The sequence below is a fragment of the Ascaphus truei genome, unplaced genomic scaffold, assembly GCF_040206685.1.
Source record: "Ascaphus truei isolate aAscTru1 unplaced genomic scaffold, aAscTru1.hap1 HAP1_SCAFFOLD_755, whole genome shotgun sequence".
Classification (NCBI taxonomy): Eukaryota; Metazoa; Chordata; class Amphibia; order Anura; family Ascaphidae; genus Ascaphus; species Ascaphus truei.
Window position 1 is genome coordinate 9,409 of NW_027457090.1, and position 22,465 is coordinate 31,873.

The window sequence follows — 22,465 nt, forward strand, 5'->3', positions numbered from 1 at the left end:
AAATTCCTGGCAGGTACTTCCTTGAACCAGCAGCACCGGTAAACTGTATGTATTTGATTATATATTGTGGTGTGCAGCCTTTACCCCCCTTTACATTGTGTCTGTAACACGGCATTGGAACCTCCGGGAGGTGATCATGCTAATGCCGTGTCAGTAACACGGTTACTGGAACCTCCGGGAGGTGATCATGCTAATGCCGTGTCTGTAACACGGTTACTGGAACCTCCGGGAGGTGATCATGCTAATGCCGTGTCTGTAACACGGTTACTGGAACCTCCGGGAGGTGATCATGCTAATGCCGTGTCTGTAATACGGTTACTGGAACCTCCGGGAGGTGATCATGCTAATGCCGTGTCTGTAATACGGTTACTGCGTCGCTAGCCGGCTAATCATGTATGTTCTTCTCGGTTCCCAGAGGCCGATCGTGGAGTTCTCTCTGGAGGATCTCAATAAACTAAAGATTAAGGAGATGAGGACGAAACGAAGCCTGGTACGGAGGGGCGGGCTTACAGGCGCGGTGGGCGGGCTTACAGGCGCTGTGGGCGGACTTACAGACGCTGTGCGCGGCACACAAACGGGACGTGTGACATTATGTCTCTACCACACTGACACAGACGAGACGTGAGACATAATGTCTCTATCACACTGCACAGACAGACGGGACGTGTGACATTATGTCTCTATCACACAGACGGGACATGTGACATTATGTCTCTATCACACAGACGGGACATGTGACATTATGTCTCTATCACACAGACGGGACATGTGACATTATGTCTCTATCACACAGACGGGACGTGTGACATTATGTCTCTATCACATTGACACAGACAGACGGGACGTGTGACATTATGTCTCTATCACACAGACGGGACGTGTGACATTATGTCTATCACACAGACGGGACGTGTGACATTATGTCTCTTATCACATTGACACAGACGGGACGTGTGACATTATGTCTCTATCACACAGACTGGACGTGTGACATTATGTCTCTATCACACAGACGGGACGTGTGACATTATGTCTCTATCACACTGCACAGACAGACGGGAGGTGTGACATTCTCTGTCACAGTGACACAGATGGGAAATGTGAGATTATGTCTCTGTCACATTGACACAGACGGGACATGTGACATTATGTCTCTACCACACAGACGACATGTGACATTATGTCTCTATCACACTGCACAGACAGACAGGACGTGTGACGTTATGCACAGACAGAGCATTCATGTCCCATGTAACAGATGACACAGTGCTGCATAGAAGGGGCTTGCCTTGTTCAGTCTGTCCTTTTACCTGCATGTTGACACAGACAGAAGCGATCCCATTACTTGTAGGTAACACTATAACCAATAGAAGGGAATTCTGAACAATGGGGTCTCCCTCACACTGCAGGGTCACCCAGACAGAAGGGGGGACCCCGTTACCTGTGTAATAAGGAGGACCGACTTTTCCTGTCCTTGCAGGAGATACTGCGACAGAAGCAGGCAAAGGCGCTGGCAGCTGGGGGGGCGCAGGCAGCTGGGGGGGCGCAGGCAGTGCAAGGGAACCCCAAAAAGAGGAAACCCGGAAAAGGGGGAGCCCCGTCAACAGCCACGCAGCCCCCCGTGGGGAACAAAGGACCCCAAAAACCTCAGCAAGGCCCTACCATCCCAGCGGTAACCACAAGCAAGCAAGGAGGAGCCACGGCGGCAAAGGAGACCCCCAACACCAAACAGCCAGGGGCCACAAACCCAAAGAGAGCCCCCAAGAGAGCGCAGCCCGGGGCCCCTGATAAGGGGCAGGCAGGAGCCCCCCCGCAGGGAGAGAAGGGTCACTCGGGGTCAGCGCACTGGTCAGGCTTCCAGACCAAGGAGCAGTTAGAACAGGAGGAGCTTCCGGGCGGCAAGAAGCGCAGGAAGGTGCTGCCCCTGCCCTCCAAACGCGGTCCCAAGATCAGGTGAGCGGGGCGCGGGGGGAGCAGGGAGCGGGGCGCGGGGGGAGCGTGCGGGGTGCAGGGAAGCGCAGGAAGGTGCTGCCCCTGCCTTCCAAACGCGGCCCCAAGATCAGGTGAGCGGGGCGCGGGGGGAGCCGGGAGCGAGCGGGGCGCGGGGGGAGCCGGGAGCGAGCGGGGCGCAGGGAAGCGCAGGAAGGTGCTGCCCCTGCCCTCCAAACGCGGTCCCAAGATCAGGTGAGCGGGGAGCAGGGTGAGCGGGGCGCGGGGCGCAGGGTGAGCGGGAGGCACAGGGGAGCGTGGCGCAGGGGAGCGTGAGGCAGCGGGGCGCAGGGGGGAGCGGGGCGCAGGGAAGCGTGAGGCACAGGGGAGCGGGGCGCAGGGAAGCGCAGGAAGGTGCTGCCCCAGCCCTCCAAACGCGGTCCCAAGATCAGGTGAGCGGGGGGCGCAGGGGGAGCGTGAGGCACAGGGGGGAGCGGGGGCGCAGGGGGGAGCGGGTGTAAGCACAGAGCTTTCCTCTCTGTGCTCCCAAAGGGGTCGCAGGGTGTGGTGGGACCTTCTGCCAGTGAAGGGGTTAATGTCCAGACTGGGACAGACCATGCAGCCCGTTTCCATGACAACGCACCAGATAGTTATTCATTCAAACGCCCCGGCACGTCCATTATATGCTGCGCACTCTGAGCATGGCAACCCCGAGGCGGGGGGTAACTTCATATCACATCTGTGACTGCGGTGGCGTGGCCTGGCGTGGCGTGGTGTGGCGTGGCTTAACCAGCCTGCTCATTCACTTTGGGAAGATTGCCTTCGCAGGGCTGTTGTACACCGGGGGGCTCAGCCCCCCAACACCAGCAGGTCAGGTTTTCAGACTATCCCAGCTTCAGCACAGGTCGCTCAATCAGAGGCTCAGTGGAAGACTGGGCCTCTGATTCAGCCACCTGTGCTGAAGCAGTGACTGAGCCACCTGTGCTGAAGCAGGAATATCCTGAGAACCTGACCTGTTGGCGGGGGCTTGAGGACTGGAGTTCAGACCCCCTCTATCCTACACCGGGCGCCAGAAGAGCGCCAGAAGAGCGCTCACGGAGACGCGTTCCCTGGTAAATTAGGGGCAGCTTTTTATTTTTTTAAATTAAACCTCCTGGAGATTTTGATAAACCCAATGGAATGTGTCTGGGGGGCGGCTGTCTGGGGGGCGGCTGTCTGGGGGGCGGCTGTCTGGGGGGCGGCTGTCTGGGGGGCGGCTGTCTGGGGGGCGGCTGTCTGGGGGGCGACTGTCTGGGGGGCCACGCACAGGGCCAATGGTCCATTCAATGTTATTTCAACCGCGCCCGCAGACCCCGCGCCCGCAGACCCCGCGCCCGCAGACGTGATTCCTTCACCACTATACCAAGCAATGCTAAACCCCTCCTGCTGTCCGCTCCCCCTGCACTGGGCGGCGGTGCCACGCATTGACTGCTCCTTCAGTAAGAAGGACGTCCCCGCATTCCCCCCGAGCCTCCAACCTCGCAGCCGGGCGTCCTGTCCTAGCCCCTCTCTGGGAAATGATCCCACCGTAGCGCTGTATCGCGTGTTACACGCGTGTCTCTGAGCGCGCTCGCGTGCGTGTATATGCGCTGTGCTGATGCAGTTACTGTCCCCCTCCAGGGCGCGCGACAAGGGCAAAGCTCAGCAACTGCCCCCAAAGAAGCCCAAGCCTCAGGGGCAGAGCCGCAAGGGGCAGCGCCAGAGCGTGACCGACAAACAGGTGAGTGTGAGGCGCCATGTCGGGAGCGGCCAACGCCGTCCTCAAGGGCCACCGACAGGCCTTCAGCACAGGGGGAGCCGGCGTTATACCTGAGCCTCTGATTGAGCCACCTGTGCTGAAGCAGGGATACCCTGTAAACCTGACCTGTTGTGGCCCTCGAGGACTGGAGTTGGCCAGCCCTTCCCTATGGTATTTTTTGGAGGGGAGGGGGTGTTGCTGTTTTAAATGATAACCCTTCTCTTCATCTTTCTCTCCCTGAAGGCGGCCGCCAAGAAGAAGACGCCCCACCAGAACCGGGCAGAGACCCGCTTCAATCAGCTGGTGGAGCAGTACAAGCGCAAGATCCTGGGGAAGCCCAGCGCATCCGCACCCGTCAAGAGGAGCAAGTGGTTTGAGGACTGAGACTGGCCTCCGTGCAGAGGACCTGTTGGAGAGGACATGAGCCGCCCGCCTCTCGCCACCTGGAGTCCGACACGTTGTGCAGTTGCGTGTTTCTGTCCGGTCCGGCAGCTGTCCTGGTCCTGAAGTGTCTGATTGTCACAGGTTGTGACGTCTTTTACCTTTCAATGGATCAACAGAGGAATCCTTCATAGATGTAACCGTGTGTATAGATCTTTCCCAAACCTCACCGGTCTCTTCTTCATGTGTACAGAGCTTTCCCAACCTCACAGGTCTCTTCTTCATGTGTACAGAGCTTTCCCAACCTCACAGGTCTCTTCTTCATGTGTACAGATCTTTCCCAAACCTCACAGGTCTCTTCTTCATGTGTACAAAGCTTTCCAAACCCCACAGGTCTCCTCTTCACATGTACAGAGCTTTCCCAACCTCACAGGTCTCTTCTTCACTTGTACAGAGCTTTCCCAACCCCACAGGTCTCCTCTTCACATGTACAGAGCTTTCCAAACCTCACAGGTCTCTTCTTCACATGTACAGATCTTTCCCAAACCTCACAGGTCTCTTCTTTGTGTGTACAGATCTTTCCCAAACCTCACAGGTCTCTTCTTCACATGTACAGGTCTTTCCCAACCTCACAGGTCTCTTCTTCACATGTACAGGTCTTTCCCAAACCTCATAGGTCTCTTCTTCACGTGTACAGAGCTTTCCCAAACCTCACCGGTCTCTTCTTCATGGTTACGGAAGAGAGACTTGAGGTTCTGAATGATCTGTGCACCCGGTTACATCTATATTCCGACAATTCAAGTTACGAGCAGAAAACAGTACAGTAGCAATAAGTCGCAGCAGAAGTTGCGTTACCATCACATTACGACCAACACCGGAGCCAAAGGTCCCGTGGATTGCTGTTTTATGTTACCGGGACCAGAGGCTCTCCCAGGGCTGCAGTTTCAGTCCTTCACCGGGGTCTGTGGGCATGGGAAAGATGGATCGGAGCGTTGTTACTGCTGCCTCTGTGTTGGCTTAGTGCGCCTCCTCCTCCCTGCCCAAGAACTTCCAGCTATCCCCAGAGCTGAGCGTTTACACGGGCTCTGTGTATCGCCAGAACCCGGCTTCTGAACATTTGCAGTGTGTGGCTGGCCTCTCTGGCAGTGAAGAGGTTAAAGTGCAGCCACCTTGAATCTGATGTTGTCATTGCCTCACAGAGCCGCGAGCCTCCAGCAGGACTGGTTGACCTGGGATTGGGGCGTTTCAGGGCCTTCAACAACTGGTTTTATGCCAATTTGCCCCAGCTAGCAGCGGGAGGACAATCTTATCTGTGGCGTAACCCAAGGCCTCACTTCTCCTTCCTGTGTCAGGAAGTGACATCGTACCTGCCAGATAACTGGCCCCGCGGTAATTGGCCGGCACTGGCCGCTTCCTTCTGTTGCAGGAAGTGACATCATTATTTCAGGAGTTCCCTCGGAAGTGTATTGGTCGTCAGTTTGGTGCGAGAGCCTAAATCCAGACTTCTAGGTCAGGAAGTGACATAACTTCAGGAAGACCACATCTGTGACCTCTAATGATGAAAGATGGTATGGGTGGGGAGGGGGATGTCCCTTCCACTTCCTGTGAGAGGAAGTGACATCAGCAGCTTCAATATGGCGGCCTCCTGGTGCAAATGTGTAAGCACAGTTCTTAACTTCACTTTTTATATCCAATTGTTTTCATAGTATCGAAAAGCTTTTTATGTCAAACTTAAGGAAATGGAAGGGTGAAGTCTGCATATCATACTGAAACCCCCACACAAACTGAATATACTGCAAAGTAAAGGAGTGCTGAGTATGACTACACACATCCAACGCTTCAGAGCTTCGCTCTTTTAGAGAAGAAATAAGTATAAATAATTTATAGGCCCTTCCAAATATTCCAGGGGTATGTAGAGAGATTCTCGGTATCATTATACAGTGCGGCATTGCTACATATTTAGATTGAATACAACAGATAGACTTCACCGCTACCTATTCGAATGTCCGATGTCAGAGACTGGCGCATACAGGGAACGCGGAGCGTAATGAGACCAAACAAGGAGGACAGAAGAAGTCGCCCAACAGGCCCCGAGTGCTGCCCTCTGTGTATGAGCAGATACGGACGTACCACTATATAATCACATATATGCCCGTCTGATAGTGTGATGGGCAGGATAACACGTAGCAAATGCTGCCCACGTATCGGGCAGACAAACGCTAATAAAAACCAAGCCATTGCCCAAAAATAATAACACTTTATTGTATAATAGAGAACGACGAAACAGTGATAATATATACAGTGCTCAAATATAAAATATATCCCGTAAAAAAGTAGGGGGTAAATCGCTATAGCTGTTGGGTAACAAGGACTAAACCCTAATGGTAAATATATAGCAGAATATACCCAAAATCGCCTGGCTAATTATAGTGTAAATAGGAATAGATTCCCGATGTGGCCAGAACCCAGAAAACAGGCGAAATGCTCTGATCAGCACGAATCAAACTGTCCTATTGGTGCAATGTGTGTGTGTCTGTCTGTCTGTCTGACTCATTGATTATGAGAGCTTATAGTACACTATGAGCCCAAATAGTAATGCGCTACATAGTATAAAGTGTATTGTTGTATATAGGGATGACGTAGGGATGACTATTATCCTGAGCGTGGACGGCCTGAATGGTACGTGTGGAACAGAATGTCCTGTTATGTAGCACGCAGTGCCCTTGTAGCTCAAGATATACAATGTGTCTAGCGCTTGGGTCCGAGATGATACTGGGTGTGATGACAGATGTGACTGTACGCTATACGCCTCATACTGACAAGTGTGCAAAGTGTAAATAGTATAACTCGGGCGATATACAACCCGTTCATCCGGAGGCCGATCCGTCCGACTTCCTCCAGACGTCAACGCGGTGATGTCACAACCCGACGTACGTTCTGCGCGGCTGGTGCGCGCTTTCTCAAGGGAAGGAGGAGTTTTCTGGGTCATGGCCACATATAGACGTACGAGCTCAAGTATATGATTTAAATCGTTGATAGTCCATCGGGAATCTATCATCGGGAATCTATCATCGGGAATCTATTCCTATTTACACTATAATTAGCCAGGCGATTTTGGGTATATTCTGCTATATATTTACCATTAGGGTTTAGTCCTTGTTACCCAACAGCTATAGCGATTTACCCCCTACTTTTTTACGGGATATATTTTATATTTGAGCACTGTATATATTATCACTGTTTCCTTGTTCTCTATTATACAATAAAGTGTTATTATTTTTGGCCAATGGCTTGGCTTTTATTAGCGTTTGTCTGCCCAATACGTGGGCAGCATTTGCTACGTGTTATCCTGCCCATCACACTATCAGACGGGCATATATGTGATTATATAGTGGTACGTCCGTATCTGCTCATACACCGAGGGCAGCACTCGGAGCCCGATGGGCGATGCCTTTGTCACCCTTGTTTGGTCTCATTACGCTCCGTTTTTAGATAATCTGCATCATTCGCCCATTTTCAGGAATGAAATGCTAGAGCTGGTTATTGTACAGGGAATCATGTACCGAAAGATACTCCGTCTTATTATACTGTGCAACATGTTCAGTGTGAGGACGTGGAGGTGTTTACTCATTCTCAGTATTTACTATTTTTTTTAGTTTTACATGAAAAACTTTGTTTTAAAGCCCAAGTTTTTTTTTAGGCAGTTTCTAGAAACTTCTCGGCGGCGGCGGCGGCCATATTTTAGATTTTCCGCAAAACATCTTTGTTTTGCGACTTTATTTCTCCGGAAGGGAAAACATCTGATAATCGGACGGTGACGTTTATTAAGATTTAAAAGGAAACCCAATTCCTTCCTCAGGAGACCCAATTCCTTTCTGAGGAGAATAGTTTTTGAAACATTTAAACAGTAAAAAAAAAAGAAGGTATTTTTAAAGATTTATTGTCGGTAACTAAATGTTTTTGCTTCTTCTGTAAAAATGATTTGGTTTCTATTTTCTTCGAATCTGGTAATTATTGTTCTTCTCCTTTAATTCTTTAAACTTTCATTTGCTGAATGAAATATCAGAGGAGAGAGACTGCAATCTCTGCCGATGGCACAGATGGCAAACAGTCTTATCACAAGTGAGACTGATGTACGCGGAGAAGCGTTTCAGTTCCGGGGAAACATTAAATGTTTCAAACGTTATTTACAAATAACTCCAGTGTCTGATTTATTTTGAAAATGGTGTCGGTCACGTACAGGATGTATACCCACCCAGCCATAAACACGCGCCCCCTACCTATAGGTCACGTACAGGATGTATACCCACCCAGCCATAAACACGCGCCCCCTACCTATAGGTCACGTACAGGATGTATACCCACCCAGCCATAAACACGCGCCCCCTACCTATAGGTCACGTACAGGATGTATACCCACCCAGCCATAAACACGCGCCCCCTACCTATAGGTCACGTACAGGATGTATACCCACCCAGCCATAAACACGCGCCCCCTACCTATAGGTCACGTACAGGATGTATACCCACCCAGCCATAAACACGCGCCCCCTACCTATAGGTCACGTACAGGATGTATACCCACCCAGCCATAAACACGCGCCCCCTACCTATAGGTCACGTACAGGATGTATACCCACCCAGCCATAAACACGCGCCCCCTACCTATAGGTCACGTACAGGATGTATACCCACCCAGCCATAAACACGCGCCCCCTACCTATAGGTCACGTACAGGATGTATACCCACCCAGCCATAAACACGCGCCCCCTACCTATAGGTCACGTACAGGATGTATACCCACCCAGCCATAAACACGCCCCCCTACCATTAGTTCACCGAGGCCTCCCTATAGGTGCAATCCCTCATAGCTGACCTACAAACTCCAATTTACTATTTACATTTTTTTCTTAAATGTAGCAACAATGTGTATGCTGCCCCGTCACAGAGCCCTAATACTGTGCCCCGTCACAGCCCTAATACTGTGCCCCGTCACAGCCCTAATACTGTGCCCCGTCACAGCCCTAATACTGTGCCCCGTCACAGCCCTAATACTGTGCCCCGTCACAGCCCTAATACTGTGCCCCGTCACAGCCCTAATACTGTGCCCAGTCACATTGCCCTAATACTGTGCCCCGTCACAGCCCTAATACTGTGCCCCGTCACAGCCCTAATACTGTGCCCCGTCACAGAGCCCTAATACTGTGCCCCGTCACAGAGCCCTAATACTGTGCCCCGTCACAGAGCCCTAATACTGTGCCCCGTCACAGCCCTAATACTGTGCCCCGTCACAGCCCTAATACTGTGCCCCGTCACATTGCCCTAATACTGTGCCCCGTCACATTGCCCTAATACTGTGCCCCGTCACAGCCCTAATACTGTGCCCCGTCACAGCCCTAATACTGTGCCCCGTCACAGCCCTAATACTGTGCCCCGTCACAGCCCTAATACTGTGCCCAGTCACATTGCCCTAATACTGTGCCCCGTCACAGCCCTAATACTGTGCCCCGTCACAGCCCTAATACTGTGCCCCGTCACAGAGCCCTAATACTGTGCCCCGTCACAGAGCCCTAATACTGTGCCCCGTCACAGCCCTAATACTGTGCCCCGTCACAGCCCTAATACTGTGCCCCGTCACATTGCCCTAATACTGTGCCCCGTCACAGCCCTAATACTGTGCCCCGTCACAGCCCTAATACTGTGCCCCGTCACAGCCCTAATACTGTGCCCCGTCACAGAGCCCTAATACTGTGCCCCGTCACAGAGCCCTAATACTGTGCCCCGTCACAGAGCCCTAATACTGTGCCCCGTCACAGCCCTAATACTGTGCCCCGTCACAGCCCTAATACTGTGCCCCGTCACAGCCCTAATACTGTGCCCAGTCACATTGCCCTAATACTGTGCCCCGTCACAGCCCTAATACTGTGCCCCGTCACAGCCCTAATACTGTGCCCCGTCACAGCCCTAATACTGTGCCCCGTCACAGCCCTAATACTGTGCCCCGTCACAGCCCTAATACTGTGCCCCGTCACAGCCCTAATACTGTGCCCCGTCACAGAGCCCTAATACTGTGCCCCGTCACAGCCCTAATACTGTGCCCCGTCACAGCCCTAATACTGTGCCCCGTCACAGCCCTAATACTGTGCCCCGTCACAGCCCTAATACTGTGCCCCGTCACAGAGCCCTAATACTGTGCCCCGTCACAGAGCCCTAATACTGTGCCCCGTCACAGAGCCCTAATACTGTGCCCCGTCACAGCCCTAATACTGTGCCCCGTCACAGCCCTAATACTGTGCCCCGTCACAGCCCTAATACTGTGCCCCGTCACAGCCCTAATACTGTGCCCCGTCACAGCCCTAATACTGTGCCCCGTCACAGCCCTAATACTGTGCCCTGTTTATTCATGAAATAGTACAGCCAATCCCAGCGTGGGAAGTTTCCTACCAGCCAATTAGAGCGCTGCCAGTCTAGTGAATCCGGGCAAGCGTGGATTGGTTATCAGCCGAGGGCGTGCGCCAGATTCTCGCCTCGGCCACTTGGTATTCCGAAGCCCCCCGCTGGGCTAGGCGCCCCCACGCCTGGGAAGGCAGAGGGAGGTCCGGAGGACTTTCATTCATCCCAGGACGTGGACACTTCGCCTAGCCGTCCTGCCCAAATGGCCATCACACCTCTGGCAACCTCTGTGGCTTTCAAGTCCGATGTCTGAGTAGACACGCTGGCACCAAACTTGGTAGCCCAGTGACTCACTCAGGACATAGGATCTGAAAGTCCCAGCTCATTACTGTGCACAAAGCCCCAAGGTTTAATAAAATATACATTTTATCCTTTCCTAAGTCTCCTGGTGATGGGGAACAGAATGAGAAGCTGCTCTTTATTCCTATTTGCCGTATTCCCCACACACTGTAACCGGGCTTCGACTTAAAAAATCTCCACAACCTTATTTATGGCTGGAGCACCCCAGAACCCCCATACCAGGTTCTGGGCATTAACTGGGTATCCTCCTGTTACCTAGGGACCCCTTTACCGTTCTAGGGACCCCTCACATCCCCCTGCTCCATTTACCTTTCTGGTCTGAGCTGAAGCAGGGAATCCTAGCAGTGAGTCGCTCAAGCGGTTCCAAGGGGAGATTTTGCCGGAGCAATGTGTCTACATGTATCCCGGAATCCGACCTGATTTACGGATACATTTTTGGGGTATCCAGCAACTCTGGACCCCGGCTAGCTAGATACATTCTGACAACACTTTCTCTGTAACTCTCCCCCCCTTGAAACTCAAGATCTCTGCTTGCTGGCACTCCCCCCCCCCCCCCCCCCAGCGATCTCTGCTTGCTGGCACTCCCCCCCCCCCCAGCGATCTCTGCTTGCTGGCACTCCCCCACCCCCTCCCCCCCGGCGATCTCTGCTCGCTGGCACTCCCCCCCCCAGCGATCTCTGCTCGCTGGCACTCCCTCCCCCAGCGATCTCTGCTCGCTGGCATTCCCCCCCCCCCAGCGATCTCTGCTTGCTGGCACTCCCCCACCTATCCCCCCCCAGCGATCTCTGCTCGCTGGCACTCCCCCCCCCCCCTCCAGGGATCTTTGCTCGCTGGCACCCCCCCCCCCAGCGATCTCTGCTCGCTGGCACCCGACCCCAGCGATCCCTGCTTGCTGGCACTCCCCACCCCCCCAACGATCTCTGCGTGGTGGCACTCCCTGCTTGCTGGCACTCCCCCCCCCCCCCCACAGCGATCTCTGCTTGCTGGCACTCCCCCACCCCCTCCCCCCCAGTGATCTCTGCTCGCTGGCACTCCCCCCCCCCCAGTGATCTCTGCTCGCTGGCACTCCCCCCCCCCTAGCGGTCTCTGCTCGCTGGCACTCCCTGCTCGCTGGCACTCCCTGCTTGCTGGCACTCCCTGCTTGCTGGCACTCCCTGCTAGCTGGCACTCCCTGCTCGCTGGCACTCCCTGCTCGCTGGCACTCCCTGCTCGCTGGCACTCCCTGCTCGCTGGCACTCCCTGCTCGCTGGCACTCCCTGCTTGCTGGCACTCCCCCCCCCCCCCAGCGATCTCTGCTCGCTGGCACTCCCCCCCCCCCAGCGGTCTCTGCTCGCTGGCACTCCCTGCTCGCTGGCACTCCCTGCTTGCTGGCACTCCCTGCTTGCTGGCACACCCCCCCCCCCCAGCGATCTCTGCTTGCAGGCACTCCCTGCTTTCTGGCACTCCCTGCTTGCTGGCACTCCCTGCTTGCTGGCACTCCCTGCTAGCTGGCACTCCCTGCTCGCTGGCACTCCCTGCTCGCTGGCACTCCCTGCTTGCTGGCACCCCCCCCCCCCCCAGCGATCTCTGCTCGCTGGCACTCCCCTCCCCCAGCGGTCTCTGCTCGCTGGCACTCCCTGCTCGCTGGCACTCCCTGCTTGCTAGCACTCCCTGCTTGCTGGCACACCCCCACCCCCTCCCCCAGCGATCTCTGCTTGCTGGCACACCCTGCTTTCTGGCACTCCCTGCTTGCTGGCACTCCCTGCTCGCTGGCACTCCCTGCTCGCTGGCACTCCCTGCTCGCTGGCACTCCTTGCTCGCTGGCACTCCCTGCTTGCTGGCACTCCTGGAAAGGTAAAAACACAAATTCTTTATTGTCACATAATTATTCACAATGCACAGACTAGCCCTGGGCCCAAGAGCTGACACTCCCAAACCCCACTACAAGGGTCAGAGGTAACCAAACGGGCGTAACCTTTATCTGTGAGCCTGGTTACCCCCTCACCGGCACAGTACGCACTGACGCGCTCTCTAGGGGGTGGTCGGGCTGTCCCACCTCCGGCAGCCGCTCGCTGCCATGTGCTGGCTCCCGGCGGGATCACATGACTGGATCTGGCTGGGATGGCGCCATGTGCTGGCTCCCGGCGGGATCACATGACTGGATCTGGCTGGGATGGCGCCATGTGCTGGCTCCCGGCGTGATCACATGACTGCATCTGGCTGGGATGGCGCCATGAGCTGGCTCCCGGCGGGATCACATGACTGGATCTGGCTGGGATGGCGCCATGTGCTAGCTCCCGGCGTGATCACATGACTGGATCTGGCTCGGATGGCGCCATGTGATGGCTCCCGGCGTGATCACATGACTGGATCTGGCTGGGATGGCGCCATGTGATGGCTCCCGGCGGGATCACATGACTGAATCTGGCTGGGATGGCGCCATGTGATGGCTCCCGGCGGGATCACATGACTGGATCTGGCTGGGATGGCGCCATGTGCTGGCTCCCGGCGGGATCACATGACTGGATCTGGCTGGGATGGCGCCATGTGCTGGCTCCCGGCGTGATCACATGACTGCATCTGGCTGGGATGGCGCCATGAGCTGGCTCCCGGCGGGATCACATGACTGGATCTGGCTGGGATGGCGCCATGTGCTAGCTCCCGGCGTGATCACATGACTGGATCTGGCTCGGATGGCGCCATGTGATGGCTCCCGGCGTGATCACATGACTGGATCTGGCTGGGATGGCGCCATGTGATGGCTCCCGGCGGGATCACATGACTGAATCTGGCTGGGATGGCGCCATGTGATGGCTCCCGGCGGGATCACATGACTGGATCTGGCTGGGATGGCGCCATGTGCTGGCTCCCGGCGGGATCACATGACTGGATCTGGCTGGGATGGCGCCATGTGCTGGCTCCCGGCGTGATCACATGACTGCATCTGGCTGGGATGGCGCCATGAGCTGGCTCCCGGCGGGATCACATGACTGGATCTGGCTGGGATGGCGCCATGTGCTAGCTCCCGGCGTGATCACATGACTGGATCTGGCTCGGATGGCGCCATGTGATGGCTCCCGGCGTGATCACATGACTGGATCTGGCTGGGATGGCGCCATGTGATGGCTCCCGGCGGGATCACATGACTGAATCTGGCTGGGATGGCGCCATGTGATGGCTCATGGCGGGATCACATGACTGGATCTGGCTGGGATGGCGCCATGTGATGGCTCCCGGCGTGATCACATGACTGGATCTGGCTGGGATGGCGCCATGTGATGGCTCCCGGCGTGATCACATGACTGGATCTGGCCGGGATGGCGCCATGTGATGGCTCCCGGCGGGATCACATGACTGGATCTGGCCGGGATGGCGCCATGTGATGGCTCCCGGCGGGATCACATGACTGGATCTGGCCGGGATGGCGCCATGTGCTGGCTTCCGGCGGGATCACATGACTGGATCTGGCCGGGATGGCGCCATGTGCTGGCTCCCGGCGGGATCACATGACTGGATCTGGCTGGGATGGCGCCATGTGCTGGCTCCCGGCGGGATCACATGACTGGCTCTGGCTGGGATGGCGCCATGTGCTGGCTCCCGGCGGGATCACATGACTGGATCTGGCCGGGATGGCGCCATGTGCTGGCTCCCGGCGTGATCACATGACTGGATCTGGCCGGGATGGCGCCATGTGCTGGCTCCCGGCGTGATCACATGACTGGATCTGGCCGGGATGGCGCCATGTGATGGCTTCCGGCGGGATCACATGACTGGATCTGGCCGGGATGGCGCCATGAGCTGGCTCCCGGCGGGATCACATGACTGGATCTGGCCGGGATGGCGCCATGTGCTGGCTCCCGGCGTGATCACATGACTGCATCTGGCCGGGATGGCGCCATGTGATGGCTTCCGGCGTGATCACATGACTGCATCTGGCCGGGATGGCGCCATGAGCTGGCTCCCGGCGTGATCACATGACTGCATCTGGCTGGGATGGCGCCATGTGCTGGCTCCCGGCGGGATCACATGACTGGATCTGGCTGGGATGGCGCCATGTGCTGGCTCCCGGCGGGATCACATGACTGGATCTGGCTGGGATGGCGCCATGTGCTGGTTCCCGGCGTGATCACATGACTGCATCTGGCTGGGATGGCGCCATGAGCTGGCTCCCGGCGGGATCACATGACTGGATCTGGCTGGGATGGCGCCATGTGCTGGCTCCCGGCGTGATCACATGACTGGATCTGGCTCGGATGGCGCCATGTGATGGCTCCCGGCGGGATCACATGACTGGATCTGGCTGGGATGGCGCCATGTGATGGCTCCCGGCGGGATCACATGACTGAATCTGGCTGGGATGGCGCCATGTGATGGCTCCCGGCGGGATCACATGACTGGATCTGGCTCGGATGGCGCCATGTGATGGCTCCCGGCGTGATCACATGACTGGATCTGGCTGGGATGGCGCCATGTGATGGCTCCCGGCGTGATCACATGACTGGATCTGGCCGGGATGGCGCCATGTGATGGCTTCCGGCGGGATCACATGACTGGATCTGGCCGGGATGGCTCCATGTGATGGCTCCCGGCGGGATCACATGACTGGATCTGGCCGGGATGGCGCCATGTGATGGCTCCCGGCGGGATCACATGACTGGATCTGGCCGGGATGGCGCCATGTGCTGGCTCCCGGCGGGATCACATGACTGGATCTGGCCGGGATGGCGCCATGTGCTGGCTCCCGGCGTGATCACATTACTGGATCTGGCCGGGATGGCGCCATGTGCTGGCTCCCGGCGGGATCACATGACTGGATCTGGCCGGGATGGCGCCATGTGCTGGCTCCCGGCGGGATCACATGACTGGATCTGGCCGGGATGGCGCCATGTGCTGGCTCCCGGCGGGATCACATGACTGGATCTGGCCGGGATGGCGCCATGTGCTGGCTCCCGGCGGGATCACATGACTGGATCTGGCCGGGATGGCGCCATGTGCTGGCTCCCGGCGTGATCACATGACTGGATCTGGCTGGGATGGCGCCATGTGATGGCTTCCGGCGGGATCACATGACTGGATCTGGCTGGGATGGCGCCATGTGATGGCTCCCGGCGTGATCACATGACTGGATCTGGCTGGGATGGCGCCATGTGATGGCTCCCGGCGGGATCACATGACTGGATCTGGCTGGGATGGCGCCATGTGCTGGCTTCCGGCGGGATCACATGACTGGATCTGGCTGGGATGGCGCCATGTGATGGCTCCCGGCGGGATCACATGACTGGATCTGGCCGGGATGGCGCCATGTGCTGGCTTCCGGCGGGATCACATGACTGGATCTGGCCGGGATGGCGCCATGTGCTGGCTCCCGGCGGGATCACATGACTGGATCTGGCCGGGATGGCGCCATGTGCTGGCTCCCGGCGGGATCACATGACTGGATCTGGCCGGGATGGCTCCATGTGATGGCTCCCGGCGGGATCACATGACTGGATCTGGCCGGGATGGCGCCATGTGATGGCTCCCGGCGGGATCACATGACTGGATCTGGCCGGGTGGCGCCATGTGCTGGCTCCCGGCGGGATCACATGACTGGATCTGGCCGGGATGGCGCCATGTGCTGGCTCCCGGCGTGATCACATTACTGGATCTGGCCGGGATGGCGCCATGTGCTGGCTCCCGGCGGGATCACATGACTGGATCTGGCCGGGATGGCGCCATGTGCTGGCTCCCGGCGGGATCACATGACTGGATCTGGCTGGGATGGCGCCATGTGCTGGCTCCCGGCGGGATCACATGACTGGATCTGGCTGGGATGGCGCCATGTGCTGGCTCCCGGCGTGATCACATGACTGGATCTGGCTGGGATGGTGCCATGTGATGGCTTCCGGCGGGATCACATGACTGGATCTGGCTGGGATGGCGCCATGTGATGGCTCCCGGCGTGATCACATGACTGGATCTGGCTGGGATGGCGCCATGTGATGGCTCCCGGCGGGATCACATGACTGGATCTGGCTGGGATGGCGCCATGTGCTGGCTTCCGGCGGGATCACATGACTGGATCTGGCTGGGATGGCGCCATGTGATGGCTCCCGGCGGGATCACATGACTGGATCTGGCCGGGATGGCGCCATGTGCTGGCTTCCGGCGGGATCACATGACTGGATCTGGCCGGGATGGCGCCATGTGCTGGCTCCCGCCGGGATCACATGACTGGATCTGGCCGGGATGGCGCCATGTGATGGCTCCCGGCGGGATCACATGACTGGATCTGGCCGGGATGGCGCCATGTGCTGGCTCCCGGCGGGATCACATGACTGGATCTGGCCGGGATGGCGCCATGTGCTGGCTCCCGGCGGGATCACATGACTGGATCTGGCCGGGATGGCGCCATGTGCTGGCTCCCGGCGGGATCACATGACTGGATCTGGCCGGGATGGCGCATGTGCTGGCTCCCGGCGGGATCACATGACTGGATCTGGCCGGGATGGCGCCATGTGCTGGCTCCCGGCGGGATCACATGACTGGATCTGGCCGGGATGGCGCCATGTGCTGGCTCCCGGCGGGATCACATGACTGGATCTGGTCGGGATGGCGCCATGTGCTGGCTCCCGGCGTGATCACATGACTGGATCTGGCCGGGATGGCACCATGTGATGGCTCCCGGCGGGATCACATGACTGGATCTGGCCGGGATGGCGCCATGTGCTGGCTCCCGGCGGGATCACATGACTGGATCTGGCCGGGATGGCGCCATGTGCTGGCTCCCGGCGGGATCACATGACTGGATCTGGCCGGGATGGCGCCATGTGCTGGCTCCCGGCGGGATCACATGACTGGATCTGGCCGGGATGGCGCCATGTGCTGGCTCCCGGCGGGATCACATGACTGGATCTGGCCGGGATGGCGCCATGTGCTGGCTCCCGGCGGGATCACATGACTGGATCTGGCCGGGATGGCGCCATGTGCTGGCTCCCGGCGTGATCACATGACTGGATCTGGCCGGGATGGCGCCATGTGATGGCTCCCGGCGGGATCACATGACTGGATCTGGCCGGGATGGCGCCATGTGCTGGCTCCCGGCGTGATCACATGACTGGATCTGGCCGGGATGGCGCCATGTGCTGGCTCCCGGCGTGATCACATGACTGGATCTGGCCGGGATGGCGCCATGTGCTGGCTCCCGGCGTGATCACATGACTGGATCTGGCCGGGATGGCGCCATGTGCTGGCTCCCGGCGGGATCACATGACTGGATCTGGCCGGGATGGCGCCATGTGCTGGCTCCCGGCGGGATCACATGACTGGATCTGGCCGGGATGGCGCCATGTGATGGCTCCCGGCGGGATCACATGACTGGATCTGGCCGGGATGGCGCCATGTGATGGCTCCCGGCGGGATCACATGACTGGATCTGGCCGGGATGGCGCCATGTGATGGCTCCCGGCGGGATCACATGACTGGATCTGGCCGGGATGGCGCCATGTGCTGGCTCCCGGCGTGATCACATGACTGGATCTGGCCGGGATGGCGCCATGTGCTGGCTCCCGGCGGGATCACATGACTGGATCTGGCCGGGATGGCGCCATGTGATGGCTCCCGGCGGGATCACATGACTGGATCTGGCCGGGATGGCGCCATGGGCTGGCTCCCGGCGGGATCACATGACTGGATCTGGCCGGGATGGCGCCATGTGATGGCTCCCGGCGGGATCACATGACTGGATCTGGCCGGGATGGCGCCATGTGCTGGCTCCCGGCGGGATCACATGACTGGATCTGGCTGGGATGGCGCCATGGGCTGGCTCCCGGCGGGATCACATTACAATCTGGCTGGGATGGCGCCATGTGATGGCTCCCGGTGTGATCACATGACTGGATCTGGCTGGGATGGCGCCATGTGCTGGCTCCCGGCGTGATCACATGACTGGATCTGGCCGGGATGGCGCCATGTGCTGGCTCCCGGCGGGATCACATGACTGGATCTGGCCGGGATGGCGCCATGTGCTGGCTCCCGGCGGGATCACATGACTGGATCTGGCCGGGATGGCGCCATGTGTTGGCTCCCGGCGGGATCACATGACTGGATCTGGCCGGGATGGCGCCATGTGTTGGCTCCCGGTGGGATCACATGACTGGATCTGGCCGGGATGGCGCCATGTGTTGGCTCCCGGTGGGATCACATGACTGGATCTGGCTGGGATGGCGCCATGTGCTGGCTCCCGGCGGGATCACATGACTGGATCTGGCTGGGATGGCGCCATGTGCTGGCTCCCGGCGGGATCACATGACTGGATCTGGCTGGGATGCTGCTGTTGAGGTTACTTTTTGAGGGCAAATTAATGGCATGACACAGGGGTCTCCGTGTGAGGGAGGGTGTGTCAGTCGGGTAATTCCCCTGATCCGACCCTTTATATCAGAGAGCCAATGCAGATAGGGGGAGAGGGGTCTCTGCCTGCGCAAACTGTTGCTGAACGCACAGTAACGTGAGATAAAAGGGAGCAGCCGGAGGGAATAAAACCTCCCAAATATCACATCACCTGCTTATAAACTAACAAATATTTGAAATCCTATAATAATCAGTGAGACCTGCTTAACCCTATCACTGCCAGTAGCACACACTGTCCAAAGAGGGACTGGCCCGTTAACCCTGTCACTGCCAGTAGCACACACTGTCCAAGGAGGGACTGGCCCGTTAACCCTGTCACTGCCAGTAGCACACACTGTCCAAGGAGGGACTGGCCCGTTAACCCTGTCACTGCCAGTAGCACACACTGTCCAAGGAGGGACTGGCCCGTTAACCCTGTCACTGCCAGTAGCACACACTGTCCAAGGAGGGACTGACCCGTTAACCCTGTCACTGCCAGTAGCACGCATTGTCCAAGAAGGGACTGACCCGTTAACCCTGTCACTGCCAGTAGCACACATTGTCCAAGAAGGGACTGACCCATTAATCCTGTCATTGCCATTAGTACACTTTGCCCCTAGGAAGGACTGACCCCTTAACCCTGTCACTGCCATTAGTTCATTTTGACCCTAGGAATCACTGCCCTTGTAAGTGGGACATCATCTTTTCTATGGTTAAAACCAAGCAGGCATGACACTTTGCAGACAGCGCTCAGGGCCCCCAACAGAAATCATGGGGTCCAGGACCCCCCCCCCCTGCTGGCAGCCCTGACAGCGCGCACCCAATGGTCAGCTTTGTACAGGTAAGATATGGCTGTAGCTGCTGCCTCTCCCTGCCCAGCACATGCAGTTTTATTCAGCAGCCACAAGATGGCGATCCATACCCACTGCATTTTGTCACCGACATTTGAGCTGCTAAACTTCATACAGACAGTCCTCGCTTTACTTCGAATGGCTTATCCAACGCTGTGCAATGCAAACCTATCTTCATTGTTACAACGCCAAAACGGCTTATCCAACGCTCTTACAACGCTTTGCAAAGTTGTTTGTGTATATAATATATATTATATAATATTATATTATACTATATAATATATTATATTATTATATTTTATGTTATATTATATATATAATACAGTATATACACTATATAATTTGTGTGTGCTGCGTATCTTATTGCCTGCATACAATATTTGGTGTATTTTAGTGTTAAAAATGCCTTCAGGAACGGAATCTTTCATTTAAACAGTGTTCCTATGGGGAAAACGTGTTTCGCTTTACAACGTTTCGCTATCCAACGCCATTTTGAGTAACGCATTGTGTCGGATAACCGAGGACTGCCTGTACTATGCACAGTTTGAGCAGGTTAGAAACTCGAGCAGCGAGATCAGGCGCTGTGTCCAGTATGGAGAGGAGAGGATAAGGAAGTGGCTGAGCCTGGTTTATCTCCCTATCCCTCAGGCATTCAAATTACTTTAGAAGTATCACTTTAGTTGTATTACTATATATGTGGGAGGTCTCGGCTATAACTCGCTTCCTCCGCTCAGCGCGAAATGCGTAAGGATGTCCCGTGTTACTGTATACTGTTACTGTAAGACCACACCGTGAATATGGAGAACAGTTTTGGGCACCAATCCTAAGAAAAGACATTATAGAACTAGAGAGAGTGCAGAGAAGAGCCACCAAATTAATAAAGGGGGTGGACAATCTAACTTAGGAGGAGGGGCTAGCTAAATTAGATTTGTTTACATTAGAACAGAGGCATCTTAGGCTGCGCTTATAGTGCCGGCGATAGTGCGCAACTTCGCGTCAAAACAAATGCATTGTCGCCGGCGCTTATAGTGGACGCGACTAAGCGACAGCGCAACCAAACATCTGTCAGCCAGTAGTATTAGATTTTTGGAGAGACGGTCTCCACATGTGACTGGCTATAAGCCAATCAGGGAGCTTCGCCGCCCGTCTGCCTTCCCCCTTGCTGACGTCCCTGGCATTGCAGCCAGCCACGTCTCCAAAATCTAAAATACAACTTTTGCGACAGGTGACGTCATTGTTACTGTATAACTCAATACTTTTCTGTGAAATGCGTCAGGATGCCCCGTGTTGCTGTATAACTCAGTACTTCTCTGTGAAATGCGTCAGGATGCCCCGTGTTACTGTATAGCTCAGTACTTATCTGTGAAATGCGCCAGGATGCCCCGTGTTACTGTACAGCTCTGTACTTCTCTGTGAAATGCATCAGGATACCCCGTGTTACTGTATAACTCAGTACTTCTCTGTGAAATGCGTCAGGATGCCCCGTGTTACTGTATAGCTCTGTACTTCTCTGTGAAATGCATCAGGATGCCCCGTGTTACTGTATAACTCAGTACTTCTCTGTGAAATGTGTCAGGATGCCCCGTGTTACTGTATAACTCAGTACTTCTCTGGGAAATGCGGCAGGATGCCCTGTGTTACTGTATAACTCAGTACTTCTCTGTGAAATGTGTCAGGATGCCCCGTGTTACTGTATAACTCAGTACTTCTCTGGGAAATGCGGCAGGATGCCCCGTGTTACTGTATAACTCAGTACTTCTCTGGGAAATGCGTGAGCATGCCAACTGTTACTGTATATCTCTGTACTTCTCTGTCAAATGCGTCAGGATGCCCCGTGTTACTGTATAACTCAGTACTTCTCTGGGAAATGCGTCAGCATGCCAACTGTTACTGTATATCTCTGTACTTCTCTGTCAAATGTGTCGGGATGCCCCGTGTTACTGTATAGCTCAGTACTTCTCTGGGAAATGCGGCAGGATGCACCGTGTTACTGTATAGCTCAGTACTTCTCTGGGAAATGCGGCAGGATGCCCCGTGTTACTGTATAACTCAGTACTTCTCTGGGAAATGCGGCAGGATGCCCTGTGTTACTGTATAGCTCAGTACTTCTCTGGGAAATGCGGCAGGATGCCCCGTGTTACTGTATAACTCAGTACTTCTCTGGGAAATGCGGCAGGATGCCCTGTGTTACTGTATAACTCAGTACTTCTCTGGGAAATGCGTCAGCATGCCAACTGTTACTGTATATCTCTGTACTTCTCTGTCAAATGTGTCGGGATGCCCCGTGTTACTGTATAACTCAGTACTTCTCTGTGAAATGCGTCGGGATGCCCCGTGTTACTGTATAACTCAGTACTTCTCTGTGAAATGCGTCAGGATGCCCCGTGTTACTGTATAGCTCAGTACTTCTCTGTGAAATGCCTCAGG

General features: G+C 56.0%; 1 protein-coding gene across 2 annotated transcripts; it reads left to right on the top strand.

Annotated features, from left to right (window-relative positions):
* Positions 1–209: 209 nt before the first annotated feature.
* On the top strand, positions 210–6,228 carry LOC142486153 (RNA-binding protein 28-like). Of its 2 annotated transcripts, XM_075584812.1 has the most exons (5): positions 210–490; positions 1,481–1,915; positions 2,026–2,063; positions 3,589–3,688; positions 3,950–6,228. In XM_075584812.1, exons 1-5 carry the CDS (start codon positions 392–394, stop codon positions 4,088–4,090), a joined length of 813 nt encoding a protein of 270 aa, XP_075440927.1. In that variant the 5' UTR covers positions 210–391; the 3' UTR covers positions 4,091–6,228. The 2 variants fall into 2 exon arrangements, with proteins under 2 accessions (XP_075440927.1, XP_075440929.1); XM_075584814.1 differs by lacking the exon at positions 2,026–2,063 and having other exon boundaries at positions 1,481–1,953.
* Positions 6,229–22,465: the final 16,237 nt, after the last annotated feature.

Bases quoted from the DNA above. Each gene is read 5' to 3' on its own strand.
- LOC142486153 (XM_075584814.1), top strand. From the start codon at position 392: ATGTATGTTCTTCTCGGTTCCCAGAGGCCGATCGTGGAGTTCTCTCTG. The intron at 491-1,480 runs GTACGGAGGGGC...CTGTCCTTGCAG, and splicing joins TGAGGACGAAACGAAGCCTG to GAGATACTGCGACAGAAGCA. The intron at 1,954-3,588 runs GTGAGCGGGGCG...GTCCCCCTCCAG, and splicing joins AAACGCGGTCCCAAGATCAG to GGCGCGCGACAAGGGCAAAG.